This window comes from Eurosta solidaginis, chromosome 3, assembly GCF_040869045.1.
Source record: "Eurosta solidaginis isolate ZX-2024a chromosome 3, ASM4086904v1, whole genome shotgun sequence".
In the NCBI taxonomy this organism is placed as follows: Eukaryota; Metazoa; Arthropoda; class Insecta; order Diptera; family Tephritidae; genus Eurosta; species Eurosta solidaginis.
Genome location: NC_090321.1, coordinates 183,015,757 through 183,030,863, shown reverse-complemented (window position 1 = coordinate 183,030,863; position 15,107 = coordinate 183,015,757). Strand labels below are relative to the sequence as shown.

Genomic DNA, 15,107 nt, shown 5'->3' with positions numbered 1-15,107 from the left:
AGTATAAAAATCACGTCGTTTCAAACCCAACTAAATTCCTTGTACATGATAGGTAATCAAATCAATCCAAGAACTAGAAGTCAATATCAATACTAAATAAACACATGTACATACACACCCCACTCTTCTACCCAAGCAATGGCTGCTCTTCAAACAATGTTCAACCAAATTGTGTGATAAAATATGCAACGACATTGAACCCAGATATGATATAATGGGTACATCAGTGCGACGATAATGTCGACGAGATATTGCAACGATGTTGTTACCAGTCAATCATTTACTTTCATTGTGTCAGTACAAAATCAACGCTGAAAGCGCATAAACAAAGCAAACGTTGTTAAACAGAAAATATACGAATGTTATGCATCCGCAAAGTTCAGCTTGTAAAAGTGTAGAGGCCAAGTCGTGTTGACTGTCAATTGAGTTGAGCATTTAGAAGGTGACATCAGGGCGTAACATTAGACAACGAAGCGCACGAGTCGCGTAACGAAGTTTTAAGTGAGTAAGGTGGTTTGTGTTGTAGTGAAATGGATACGCGACAGTTACCAGGATTGCTGTCAAAACAAAAATTAACCGCCAAATTGTTTTATGGACATAGAATGAGTAACGTGATCTCCGTGTTGTTGCTCATTAGCATGCTGATGATGTTGCAAATGCCAAGTGGTGAGTGTGCGTGTGTGTGGTAATGTCGGGTCAAAGTTAAATGTGCAGAAAGTTTAAATGCATATGAAAGCTAGCTATTGCTATTGGTTTTCGCTCATACATTAAGTAGAAGTTGAAAGAACTTTACATAATATGGAAGCTAAGTAACAAATTTGGTAGCGATATCTTAATTTTTGCCAAAATTGTCATGTTGAAGGACGGACGAATGGACAGACACACGACTTGGTATGACTTAAAAGGTATTGTCGGGAGGTCTCAAAACTTTTTAAATTTTCTTACTTTTCCTATTATTTCCCAACAGCAATAGTAAAAATTGCCTAAGGTTAGACCTTTTAACCAAGTTTTTTTTTTTTTTTTAAATGGGCGTGGTAATCAGATCTAGTTTGCTAATATCCACCAGTGGTGTATGTAATATCAAGTACAATGCACCAGTGAAATCTCAACGTCATATGTCTATTAAATATAGGTGGTGCCACGCCCATTTTCCAAGCGTTTACAAAATTTGTACCTTACGCCGTAAAATCAACTCACTCGCCAAGTTTCATTACTTGATCGATATTTGATTATGAATTGTGAAATTTTTTCTATTTTTCGAATCTAACGATATCGAAAAATGGGGCATGGTTATTACCCAATACTGCCCACTAGCAACACCAATATATTTTGCGTTCAAAATGACCTTAATAGATATTTTTTAAATATATCTTTATTGTTTCTCAAGTCCTTTTGCCCTGGGTCAAAACATCCGAAGCGCCGTTCAACTATGTCATGTCACGGACTATTAGAAGAGCTCTGGTTAGTTTAACAATCGAGGTTTAACTCGTTAAAAAATGTCCTTGCAATGGAATCGGCACATCTGAGTGGAGTGTGACCTTAATTGAAAGACGGCATCCAAAGGCAAGTTTCATAAACTCTGAGTTGAGTTAGTAAAGGGGGTTTTGGTGTACTTTGAAGTCAGTTGTAACTGAGTGGTTCCCTACGCAGATAACCTAGAAGTCCGTACCAGGGGTAAATTTTTGGTCACCCTACTCTGTTATCTGTGCGATCATTTGCACACTGAGAACAGGTGAGCCCAATTACTTGAATTGGCTGTCAACTCTTGAAAAATGGAACTATTTATTTTAGCTATTACGTTTCTTTTTTTTTACTATTATTTAACAATTTATTAAAAGGGTACAATGTATTATAGTTAAACGGAACAGAAGAATGTACTGCTGAATATACGTTCGGTTGATATTGTGGGAAAGGCGGCTGGTAACCGGCACTGTAGTTCGATGGAGGAAGGACTGGGAATATCTGACATTGCGTGGGATAGCCTCGACCTAATTAAAGATTAAAATCATCTACGTAACGGAACATATTAATACCAAGTCACGTCACCAACTGCCACACGGATATCTTATCCCAAATGGATGAAATAGCGATTTTAAAGTACAGAAGGGCCTCCAGTCAGTTAATCAAACTATGGGCAGGCTTTACCTTTTGTAAAGAAGCTTGCTCCCTATGCGCGCAAGTGGTTCAGAGGTCTGTCTTTGTTACTGAGGTCATATTTCCATAGTTATTTATGTTCAGACGGGTCACTGTTTAAATATAGTTCGTCCGGTTCGTCTGGAAATATTGAAAAACTCTGCATATTTCACTTGTGTGGATGATGATGATGGATTTAGTAGTTTAAGGTTTAGGCCTAAATAGCTATTGTTGTTGTTTTTATTGTAGCAGTACTTCAACCGTGATCTAAATATGTGAAATTCATTGTCTGTTCATTTGGGCACTTATAATTTTTGAACCACAGCACGGAATGCCATGGAAATTTGTATATTGATTCTAGGCATTCCTGGAACTGACAGAGGCATGTTTTTATGATGGAACTTGAAACATTTTTTTTTTGCCACGGGTTTAGTCTTGTAAAAGTAAATTTAAATCTTCCGTATGGACATACCCAACCACTTCGCTCCCTTGTGGATTACTTCAGGTATATGTATATGTTTTCGTGTGAGTATTGGTTCTTATCACAATTACTTGCTTTGTGCACAAGCTATAAATAAGTATTTGCTTTTACAACATAGCGGCCGCAGTGGTGGGATGGTAGCGAAGACCCTGGGTTCACGCCCCGGGAAAAGCAACATCAAAATTTTAGAAAAAACGTTTTTCAATTAGAAGTAAATTTTTCTAAGCGGTGTCGACCCTCGGCAGTGTTTGGCAAGCACTTCCAGTAAAGTACAAAAATATTATAGTGGAACTTAATTCTGAATTGATGACGCAATAGTTTTAGAATGTATGCCTACAGTATATAATAAATAAACTTCTATGGATAGTTTTTCCAATCGTTGAAATAATAACAACACCTAAAAAGCTGTTACTGTTTTGCGAAAACTTTTTTTTTCTTTGCGCAAAAATTATCATGGTTACAGTCCCACATTTTTTTTGAGGCTTCCGAGACTTCCTTTAAATAAAAAAGGTTGAAAGTGGAGATTGGTCCGAATATGCATTTTGAAATAGTTTAGTTTTGCAACATTTTCTTTTACATGGAAAACTCTATGCGATAAGCTTTTGGTGATACGGTGAGAAAAATTAGTGTATTGTTAGTGAAATAGCTTTGAATTCACTGGGATGAATGTAAAGTCTCAAGAACTGGCTTTCTTATAACAAACTAATCTGCAAATACGTGCAAGATCTCTGTCAGAACCCATAACATCGAGTCGGGGAAGGCAATGGATACTCGCCACACAGCTATCTCCCAGTCTTCACCTCGTGCTATCTGCCATTATAACCGACCGTATACACGGACACGCTGTTTATGACGTGGAAGGAATAGGTGACGCAAATGTTTGACGTTCACGTCGATGGTGTTACGCTACCGACTGTCAGTCACCCAAAGATCTTAGGGATAACATTCGATAATACTCTCATCTTAAAGGCGCATGCCACCGAAATTGTATCTAAGGTACAAACCCGAAACAAAATCCGCAAGTCGCTTGCCGGCAGTACTTGGGAAAAGATAGGAAACGTTGCTAACCACGTACAAAGCAATTGGCTAGCAGATTGCATACTACGCGTCCCCAATATGGTCGCCAAGCCTAACGGTTATTCACTGTCTACCTGTGTACCTAGAACACCACCTACACAATGAGGCGAGAGTAGTCCGCATTAGGGGGAGAAATGAAATGCTGAACAAACAGTTTCTGTTGAATACCCAGAAAACTGGTCATCCCAACAGACATCTGATTGATGAGGGTAAACCTCCCATGGGTTTAAGGGGTCGTTGTTGTTGTTGTATTAACGACAAATACACTCCCCGAAGGCTTTGGGAAGTGTTGTCGATGTTGATGGTTCTTTGCCGGATATAGATCCGGTACATTTCGGTAACAAAGCACCATTAAGGTACTAGCCCGTCCATCTCGGGAACGATATTTTGGGCCTAAGGGGTAATCGCCGTAAGCATTATGTTATTGTTATTGTTGTAGCGACAAGGATAGTCACCGATGGCCTTGGGGAATATTATCGATCCAGTACGTTCCGGTACCAAGCCCTCCCACCCCTTAGATCCATGACGAGTTCGGGGCCGCCAGAGCCTCGGCTGTTAATGAAACAGGATTCATCATGGATATGTGAGGTTGACAATTGGGTTGGAGAAGCTATATATTGCGCTGGCAACACCTTGAAAGGGTTGCGCTAAACAACGCCTTGAATCTATTTGGTATTTTAGTCGCCTATTACGACAGGCATACGTAAGCATTATGAAGAAATACGGCACCTGAGAACACAGCCGTATTAAGCAAAAAAAGCACAAGCAGGTCCTCAGTGATATCCACAAACAGGCGTCGGACCTCTATGTCGGGAATTACCCGGCGAATCCAATTCTTAAAGAAAACTATCCAGAAATTGCAAAAGAGGAACGAACTCTTCCTAGTAAAACGCGCGTCACTATAGGTCAACTTCGATCTGGATACTGTAATAGGTTGAACTATTACCTATCCAGAATCAACCCCGAAAATTTGCCACGGAATCTTAGACCGTACCGCAGCCGGTTAACATTTTTTTCGTTGCCTGCGTTAGAGAGCCGTAGAAAGATGCTAGGTATCTTATTTTTGCTTGGCATAATTAAGTTTTAACTAGAACTTTGAAATGTATAAACCGCTTCGTTTCCTTTTACAGGACTTAAAGAGACATTGCCAGGATTTAGACACTTGCGATTCAATATTCGGAATTAAAAAATATCTACTTATTACCTTAGATACTACGTACATAGGCTTATTCAATGGGTGTCAACCCCCTATAAATCTGTTGACTCTTGTTTTAATTTGTTTAATGATTTAATAAATTTATATTTTGTATAAATGGTTGCATATACGTGCCACAACTATAATTAACTCTGTTTTTGTAATAATATAATTTTATTGTATTTTGCTTTGGTATTTTTTTTCAAAAAAGTGTTTTCTGCCTTGGAGATTCCTTCCGGAGTCGGCATACAACAAGTAGGTCCCGTCCCGCCAATTGGCCAAAAATCGTCTTTTGGTACCCCTCTTGATATTTTTGGACGTGTATTAAGAGTGTCATGCTGTCGTAGATATAGAATAACCTAGCGAATCTGGAAGATGTTGTGGAGTCCCCAAATTTACTTGCCTATTCTTGAGTGGTTCAAGTTTCGAGCAAATCAACATCAAAATTTTATAAAAAAAAAATTTTCAATTAGGAAACAGGTTTCTAAGCGGGGTCGTACTTCAGCTTTGGATTGGCAAACACTTCGAGTGTACTTTTCACATGAAAATTTCTAAGTGAAAATTCATTTGTCTAGGTCCTGTTTCGAGAGTTTCTAGGAAAAATTAAAAAGGAGCACATAAGCAAACATCATAAAATTTTGTTCTATATGAAAGTATATACAAACGAAGCAGATGGCAATTGCGAAAAAGTTGTATGACATGATGGTCCTATGCGTTTGTAAATAGTTCAAATATCGCAGGAGTGCGGGTTCACATCCCACTCCCGGAAGAAAAGGCTTTGAAGAGATTTACAAAATATAATAGAAACAGCTGTTGCCTTGTCCGTCCTGATGTCGAGTTGTTTAAATTTTTCCCCAAAAATATCTAATGAAATAAAAAGGAGCACATCGCGAAATGGATAAGAAGCTCAGCCAGAGTCTCCTTGGAGGTAAATTGCGCCAGGTATATCTCTTTTTTTTCAAACTAGAAAAACAAAGACTCTCTCCTCTCATCAATTTAACCCACTTTTTCCTTCGCTAAATCAACTGCTGATAACCATCTGACCATCATGCACTTCCTATTTTTCGACCTTATTTCCAGTTCCCCTACCTTCTCTTCCTTTCAACTCTTCTCTGTCGTCTTAATCGTATTCAGTCTCGTTTTATTACTATTCCTTATCTTGTGACTCTTTCTTTTCTTCCTCTTCATATCTCTATAACATTTCTTTGCGAATTTCTCTTCTGCTTCTTCCTTGCCTAAGATGATATAGGACATCCTCTCCGTCTGATTTTTTCCTATAATTCGCCTTCTATCTTTTCATGTTCTGTCCCGATTTTTCTTCCTCTATCAAAAAGATGCGAAAACAATTCAATTTTCATGTGGATAGGTTGAGGGCTTTGCAAGCTTTAAATAAACATACGCATCTGCTTTGTATTTCGGGCCCAGTAATTTTGTCTTTTGCTACAATCACTCCAATTGCCGTGCTGCTGTGAACATAAATTAATTGAATTAGCTTTGTCACCATCTGTCAGCTGAAAGCTTTTATTGTCAAGGTGTTCCTCTTCATTCTCAATTCCGAGAAATGATTTTCTTATTATTTCGGCATCTCAAATTCTGAGAAAACATAAGTATTCTTTGAGGTGTACATAATGAGCGTTATCACTTTGTTCTAAAAGAAAAAAAACTGTGTTATTTCTTCACAGACAATTAAATTATTTTTTTAGAATGCTGTTAGCCATTTTTTTTTTCATTGAATTAGTTTGTTTTAAATTTCAACGAAGTTGTCACTGAAATGTGTAAAATATATTTTAAATACTGGAGACAATTTTCATTTCAACAAAATCCCGCTGTTTCTACAATTAGAGCTAATTTGCACAGATTTGTGGTGAAATGAATGAGACGGGGGGTCTTCAATGTGTCTCTCATCAACATCGGCACAAAGGCAAAACTGCTCAAGGAGGCTCATTAAGAGAAAAAAAGATGAAAATTGTATTTACTTGTCTTTACATAACAAAAGTACTGAAACTTTTTCGTCGATTTTACCATGAAAAAACATCCAACAGAATAAATCTGTCTAATTTAATTGAAGCTTAGCACATATTCATGTGTTTCACGGATAAGCGCGCCGACTTTTATGTAGGTACATATGTATGTAGATATGAATTATGTAGGGTAAGTGGGGCGCATTAGACACTCTTTAAAAACTAAAATATATTTCATGAAACGAAGCTGAATTATGTATACAAAAGAATATTATTTGCTTCTAAATATTCTAGGCCTATTTTTTTAGAGATATTTTAAATAAAATTCGCTTACTTTAAGGTAGAAAATGTAAAAAACCCTTCAGGAAAATACGAATTTTGAAATATTTCCAACTTGTACTTTGTCAGACGGATTGGACTACAAAACTTATTCAAAATGTCTCATAAAAGATGTCTTATAAAAAGATATCTCCTTTAATGTTTTCACTAATATTTTTAAAAACTTCTCGAGTTTTCAAATTTCGCCCATAACGAGTTTGCAAACAATTTTCATTGTTTACGTTAAACAATACAATTAGTGTTAAAATTATCGATATTTTTCAAAGCTCGCTATATGTATACCAGAGCTGCAAAACTAACGATAGCATCGAAAGTTTTATTTTTGTAAAACCATCGATTTTTTTCTGCCGATGGCCGATAGCTTTGAGAGCCCGTTTTACTGTGGAGCAAATGGTTTGCCCTCCCGAACCTTCAAGCCGCTTCACATTGTTTATCTGGTATTATTTGAAGGCATATTAGGGTAGTCCTTAAAAATTTAAAAAAACTATCGATAGCGTTTTTCAAACTATCAAAAATAACGAATTGCGCCACTCAATGCCTTAAAATATCTTTACTGAACTATCGCACCATTCAATAAACTAATCACAAATAATCATCAATATCCTCTAACGGGAGTCCGAAGAATCTTGCTGTTTAAACAGGGTTGGAGCAGAGAGACAAAGGTGTTGGAGGCCTTGGTTCCACATTTCATATTGAAATTGATGGATGGAGACACGTTACAAGCCAGACATACATTGGGTTTGTAGTAGACCTTACGATTTCCCGAACATGTTCGAGAAGAGATTTCTCGCGAGTCTCGCCTTCTCGCGAAATTCTCGAATCTTGAATTTCTCATAAAGCTCGCGGATTCTCGAATCTCGAATTACTCGTAAGGCTTGCGAGCTTCTCGACATTCAGCTTAATAGATTCATTGGCTGTTTTATATACAGCTTACGATTTCTTCTGGAGCACAAGCCAAAATTTCCGCAAAACAACAAGTAAAAAACGCCGAAATGTATAGAAAATTGCCAATGCAGCGACTGAATTGAAAGTCGAGAAGATCGCGAGTATTACGAGTAATTCGAGATTCGAGAATCCCGCGAGAAGCCGTGTTCCTGATGTCTCGATGAAAAATAATATATTGCGAACAAAATTATATGTATAATAAATATGTTTTGAGTTAAATGTCATTGAAGCAATATAATCAACAAAAAAGTAAAAAGTAAAAAAAAAAAGCCAAGTGTATTTCGAGAAGATCGCGAGATTTACGAGTACTTCGAGACGCGAGAATCTCGCGAGAAGTCGAGTACTCGAATTCGCGGGTCTCGAAAATCTCGCGTGTGTTCGAGAAGAAATTGTGAGCTCTAGTTTGAAGCAGTTGAAGCTCAAAATTGAGCTAGAGTTACACGCATCTGGTACCTGGTGAGGTTAGTTTCCTCAACTACGCGTGTCGCGTATTTGTCTTTAAAGACGGCTTTTGCCAGGCTATCTATGGAATGGTAGTCCGGCGCCAGTTTGTAGATGTCTTTGAAGGCTTTTTCATGCTTATTTTCTTTATGCGGCTAATACCGGATTTCTTTATAGTGCTTACGGAAATTGCGTCTTAAGTTCCTGGGAAGTGAGGCCTCTTCAGTCCGACGCCAGTTTGCAGATGTATTTGAAGGTCTTTTCATGCTTCTTTTCTTTATAGGGCTAATGCCGAATTTCTTTATGGTACTTATGGAAATTACTTCTTAAGTTCCTAGGAGGTAAGGCCTCTTCAATCAGATGTGTAATGAGAAGCCCAGGTTGCTGGGTATTCAGCAGAAACTGTTTGTTCAGCATTTCATTTCTCTTTCGTTTAAAGTTAATATTCTCTTCTCTGTGTAGATGATGTTCTGGGGACAAAAGAAGACATCCCGTGACAGTTCTGAGCTGGATGTGTTGACAGGCCTGCAGGTTTCTTCGTTGTGATCTTTCTAGGCTTGGCGGCAAATTGCGTTATAAGTGGTTATGAGCGTTTCTTGGCCCGAAGAGATTACCACAGTCAACTTGCTTAGTTAAACTCCATTTAATTTAATCTATCGAATAAAATATCGATAATAAGTGAAAAAATATCGATATTTTCCTTCTTCTAAATTTTGTTATTTTACTAAATCCCATCAATCATCATCATTTAACTATCGAGCTTAGTGTTAGAACTATCGATACGTTGCTTTTTTCCAAACTTGATCCATCCTTACACTTAAATTCATAAAATATCATCATTAAACAATCGAGTAAAAAGTATCGAAATGAAAGGACAAAATTATCGATATTTTACTTTTTTCAGAAACTGAAATGATATGGGCGTCCATTTACTAAATTGTTTAAACTGAACTATCTATTGAAAAGTAACGATATAAACTGAAAAAAGCATCGGTACACTGTCGAAACACATCATATTTTCCAGTCAATAAAATAATGTTATGTTCACATCTCTAGTTTTGTTATATCGTTGTTCCGCTGATACTACTCAAATGTTGTGTGTTTCTGTTTTCTGTGTTGCTATTATAACTAAATTAAAGTAGAAATTCAAAAGTAATCTAATTTCTAGAATCAGCTTAACATTTAGTTTTTTATCCAAAAAATTTTAGTTTTCCGTGGAAAGGCGAATTAGTAGTATTATGATTATAATAATATGTATGTATATACAAACAAATGCCTCTATATGCATATGCTTGTCCATAGAATTTTGAAGCGATTGCGAAAATCCATGACGCGTTCAACCGCCTTCATTTGTTTTCACTTTCTATCGCAATCATATGCCCATCCTCCCGCTTTACATCGCTCTGTATACTACATATGCTAAGTCCATTCTGTAACAGTGCCAACGTTCATTCTTTTGGTCTTTGGTCGGTCCATCAGTGTCGGTTGCCAATTTCTTGGTGTCTGTCCGCTCACGCATTGACGTCATTGTTATTACACCATCAGCGGTGGCTAATGAGGTCGCGCGCATCTCGGCAAATGTTTTATTCCTTTACAGTTGGCAATTGCAAAGTGTATTTGTTTTTATACTCAGTTGAGCAGAGCTCACAGAGTATATTAAGTTTGATTGGATAACGGTTGGTTGTACATATATAAAGGAATCGAGATAGATATAGACTTCCATATATCAAAATAATCAGGATGCAAAAAAAATTTGATTGAGCCATGTCCGTCCGTCCGTCCGTCCGTCCGTCCGTCCGTCCGTCCGTCCGTCCGTTAACACGATAACTTGAGTAAATTTTGAGGTATCTTGATGAAATTTGGTATGTAGGTTCCTGAGCACTCATCTCAGATCGCTATTTAAAATGAACGACATCGGACTATAACCACGCCCACTTTTTCGATATCGAAAATTTCGAAAAACCGAAAAAATGCGATAATTCTTTGCCAAAGGCGGCTAAAGCGATGAAACTTGGTAGAGGGGTTGACGTTATGACGCAGAATAGAAAATTAGTAAGATTTTGGACAATGGGCGTGGCACCGCCCACTTTTACAAGAAGGTAATTTAAAAGTTTTGCAAGCTGTAATTTGGCAGTCGTTGAAGATATCATGATGAAATTTGGCAGGAACGTTACTACTATTACTATATATGTGCTAAATAAAAATTAGCAAAATTGGATGAAGAACACGCCCACTTTTTAAGAAAAATTTTTTTAAATTCAAATTTTAACAAAAAATTTAATATCTTTACTGTATATAAGTAAATTAAGTCAAAATTCAACTCCAGTAATGATATGATGCAACAAAATACAAAAATAAAAGAAAATTTCAAAATGGGCGTGGCTCCGCCCATTTTCATTTAGTGTGTCTAGAATACTTTTAATGCCATAAGTCGAACAAAAATTTACCAATCCTTTTGAAATTTGGTAGGAGCATAGATTCTATGACGCTAACTGTTCTCTGTGAAAATGGGCGAAATCGGTGGAAGCCACGCCCAGTTTTTATACACAGTCCACCGTCTGTCCTTCCGCTCGGCCGTTAACACAATAACTTGAGCAAAAACCGATATATCCTTACTAAGCTTAACCCACGTACTTATCTGAACTCACTTTATCTTGGTATAAAAAATGGCCGAAATCCGACCATAACCACGCCCACTTTATCGATATCGAAAATTACGAAAAATTAAAAAAATGCCATAATTCTATACCAAATACGAAAAAAGGGATGAAACATGGTAACTGGATTGGTTTATTGACGCAAAATATAACTTTGGAAAAAACTTTGTAAAATGGGTGTGACACCTACCATATAAAGTAGAAGAAAATGAAAAAGTTCTACAAGGCGAAATCAACAGCCCTTGGAACCTTGGCAGGAATACTGTTAGTGTTATTGAATATATAAATAAATTAGCAGTACCCGACAGATGATTTTCTGGATCACCTGATCCACATTTGGTCGATATCGCGAGAACGCCTTCACATATACATCTAAGGGCCACTCGCTTTTAAAACCCTCATTAATATCTTTAATTTGATATCCATATCGTACAAACACATTCTAGAGTCAACCCTGGCCCACCCTAATGGCGATATCTCGAAAAGGCGTGCACCTATAGACCTAATGCCCACTCCCTCTTAAAATGCTCAGTAACACCTTTCGTTTGATACCCATATCGTAAAAACATTCTAGAGTCACCCCTGGCCCACCCTAATGGCCATATCTCGAAAAGGCGTCCACCTATAGACCTAATGTCCACTCCCTCTTAAAATGCTCAGTAACACCTTTCTTTTGATACCCATATCGTACAAACATTCTAGAGTCACCCCTGACCCACCCTAATGGCGATATCTCGAAAAGGCGTCCACCTATAGAACTGAGGATTACCCCCTTTTAAAATACTCATTACCACCTTTCATTTGATACCCATATCGTACAAACACATTCTAGAGTCACCCTGGCCCACCCTAATGGCGATATCTCGAAAAGGCGTCCACCTATAGACCTAGTGCCCACTCCATCTTAAAATGCTCAGTAACACCTTTCGTTTGATACCCATATCGTACAAACACATTCTAGAGTCACCCCTGGCCCACCCTAATGGCGACATTTCGAAAAGGCGTCCACCTATAGACCTAATGCCCACTCCCTCTTAAAACGCTCAGTAACACCTTTCTTTTGATACCCATATCGTACAAACATTCTAGAGTCACCCCTGGCCCACCCTAATGGCGATATCTCGAAAAGGCGTCCACCTATAGACCTAATGCCCACTCCCTTTTAAAATATTCATTACCACCTTTCATTTGATACCCATATCGTACAAACACATTCCAGAGTACCCCTGGCCCACCCTAATGGCGATATCTCGAAAAGGCGTCCACCTATGGACCTAATGCCCACTCCCTCTTAAAATGCTCAGTAACACCTTTCGTTTGATACCCATATCGTAAAAACATTCTAGAGTCACCCCTGGCCCACCCTAATGGCCATATCTCGAAAAGGCGTCCACCTATAGACCTAATGTCCACTCCCTCTTAAAATGCTCAGTAACACCTTTCTTTTGATACCCATATCGTACAAACATTCTAGAGTCACCCCTGGCCCACCCTAATGGCAATATCTCGAAAAGGCGCCCACCTATAGACCTAATGCCCACTTTCTCTTAAAATGCTCAGTAACACCTTTCGTTTGATACCCATATCGTACAAACATTCTAGAGTCACCCCTGGCCCACCCTAATGGCGATATCTCGAAAAGGCGTCCACCTATAGACCTAGTGCCCACTCCATCTTAAAATGCTCAGTAACACCTTTCGTTTGATACCCATATCGTACAAACCCATTCTAGAGTCACCCCTGGCCCACCCTAATGGCGACATTTCGAAAAGGCGTCCACCTATAGACCTAATGCCCACTCCCTCTTAAAACGCTCAGTAACACCTTTCTTTTGATACCCATATCGTACAAACATTCTAGAGTCACCCCTGGCCCACCCTAATGGCGATATCTCGAAAAGGCGTCCACCTATAGACCTAATGCCCACTCCCTTTTAAAATACTCATTACCACCTTTCATTTGATACCCATATCGTACAAACACATTCCAGAGTCACCCTGGCCCACCCTAATGGCGATATCTCGAAAAGGCGTCCACCTATGGACCTAATGCCCACTCCCTCTTAAAATGCTCAGTAACACCTTTCGTTTGATACCCATATCGTACAAACACATTCTAGAGTCACCCCTGGCCCACCCTAATGGCGACATTTCGAAAAGGCGTCCACCTATAGACCTAATGCCCACTCCCTCTTAAAACGCTCAGTAACACCTTTCATTTGATTCCCATATCGTACAACTAGAGACACCCCTGGTCCACCTTTATCGCGATATCTCGAAACGGCGTCCACCTAGGGAACTAAGGATCACTCCTTTTCAAAATACTCATTAACAGCTTTCATTTGATACCCATATCGTACAAACATATTCTAGAGTCACCCCTGGTCCACCTTTATGGGGATTTCTCGAAAAGGCGTTCACCTATAGAACTAAAGCTCATTCCCTTTTAAAATACTCATTATCACCTTTCATTTGATACCCATATCGTACAAACACATTCTAGAGTCAGCCCTGGTCCACCTTTATGGCGATATCCCTAAATGGCGTCCATCCATAGAACTATGGCCTACTCTCTCTTAAAATACTCTTTAATACCTTCCATTTGATACACATGTCATACAACCACATTCCATGGTTACCCTAGGTTCATTTTCCTACATGGTGATTTTCCTTATTTTGTCTCCATAGCTCTCAACTGAGTATGTAATGTTCGGTTACACCCGAACTTAGCCTTCCTTACTTGTTTTTTTTGTTTTTGTTTTTTTTTTTTTGTTTTGTTATATTTTTATTTGTGTTGTCACTATTGCAGTCGGTTTGGCTGCCAAAATTCATGAAATTGTCCAATTCTTTTTTTTTTAATACGCGAAAATTTGTCTCTTCTCGCGAAGTGTGGTCATATCTATCTTTGTATCTTTTTGCATTCACAGTTTTCATTTTTTAAGATATTTTGAGCTATTTTGTAATTGATTTAGAATTATTTTTAATCTTAAAATAAGTTATAGTGTCCTCGTTAAGTGGCTTTAATAATTTAAACATGTAGGAAAATAAGAAAAATAAATTGCTTTGAAAATTGTATTCATAATATTTAAGTCTTTTATAATGAAGCAATCCATATGTTTTTCAATGAATTTTGCACTAGAATATTAAGCATGTCTAACTTATTTATTTGTTTGTTTTATTTTTCTTGCAGTTTATGGTTTACTCTGCTATACTTGCACTTATCGTGAACAAGATATCGATAATACTTGCCTCGTGGATGCCAATTCAACGCGTATCACTAATTGTTCGAAAAAATATTGCACAATAATGCGTCAAGAAACTGTGGTAAGTATTTTTTTTTTTTTTGACAAATCTAGTTTTCTACTTATCTCTAACAATTACTTAAAAACCTAGCCTTGTGACCGCATATATACAAATTTATAATTAAAATTTGGTGGAAACCCTATTCAAAAATAGTTTTACAAAAAAAAATGTATGATACACCTTTCATTTGATAACCATATTCCCATTTTTATTTAGTTTTTTAATAACTTTAAACATTTGGCAACAGTAAGAAACACCTAGTAAGAGGCCTCGTATTAGTGACTTTTGCGGTTATTGAAATCATAGCGGATATCCAAGAAAATAAATACAATACCCATTTTGGCACATCCCACTTGATTTGTTTAGAATCTGAAGAACTTGCAAAAAAGGTACAATGTTTCAGCTAAATAGTTTATGCTATATTCTAGACAGTAAGGGATATATGAAAGGCAATATACATGCATAAAACAGTGTTAGATAGCAACCTTAGTTGGCAACCCTATTCAAAAATATTTCTAGTGAACTACGGCAGAAAATACTTTTCTTTTTTTTTGATACTCATGATGGCTTGTCATA

At 37.7% G+C, this 15,107-nt stretch overlaps 2 protein-coding genes across 3 annotated transcripts in view; one reads left to right on the top strand and one right to left on the bottom strand.

Annotated features, from left to right (window-relative positions):
- The window catches only part of Rgk1 (Rad, Gem/Kir family member 1), a 244,473-nt gene that overhangs the window by 176,566 nt on the left and 52,800 nt on the right, over positions 1-15,107 (bottom strand). The gene's annotated exons all lie outside the window — the stretch shown is intronic.
- LOC137244748 (uncharacterized) overlaps positions 306-15,107 on the top strand; it is a 30,106-nt gene continuing 15,304 nt past the window's right edge. The window contains exons 1-2 of the mRNA XM_067774193.1: positions 306-666; positions 14,419-14,552. Of these exons, the coding sequence (XP_067630294.1) occupies positions 531-666; positions 14,419-14,552 (270 nt within the window). The 5' untranslated portion in view covers positions 306-530. The remainder of the gene's footprint in view (positions 667-14,418; positions 14,553-15,107) is intronic.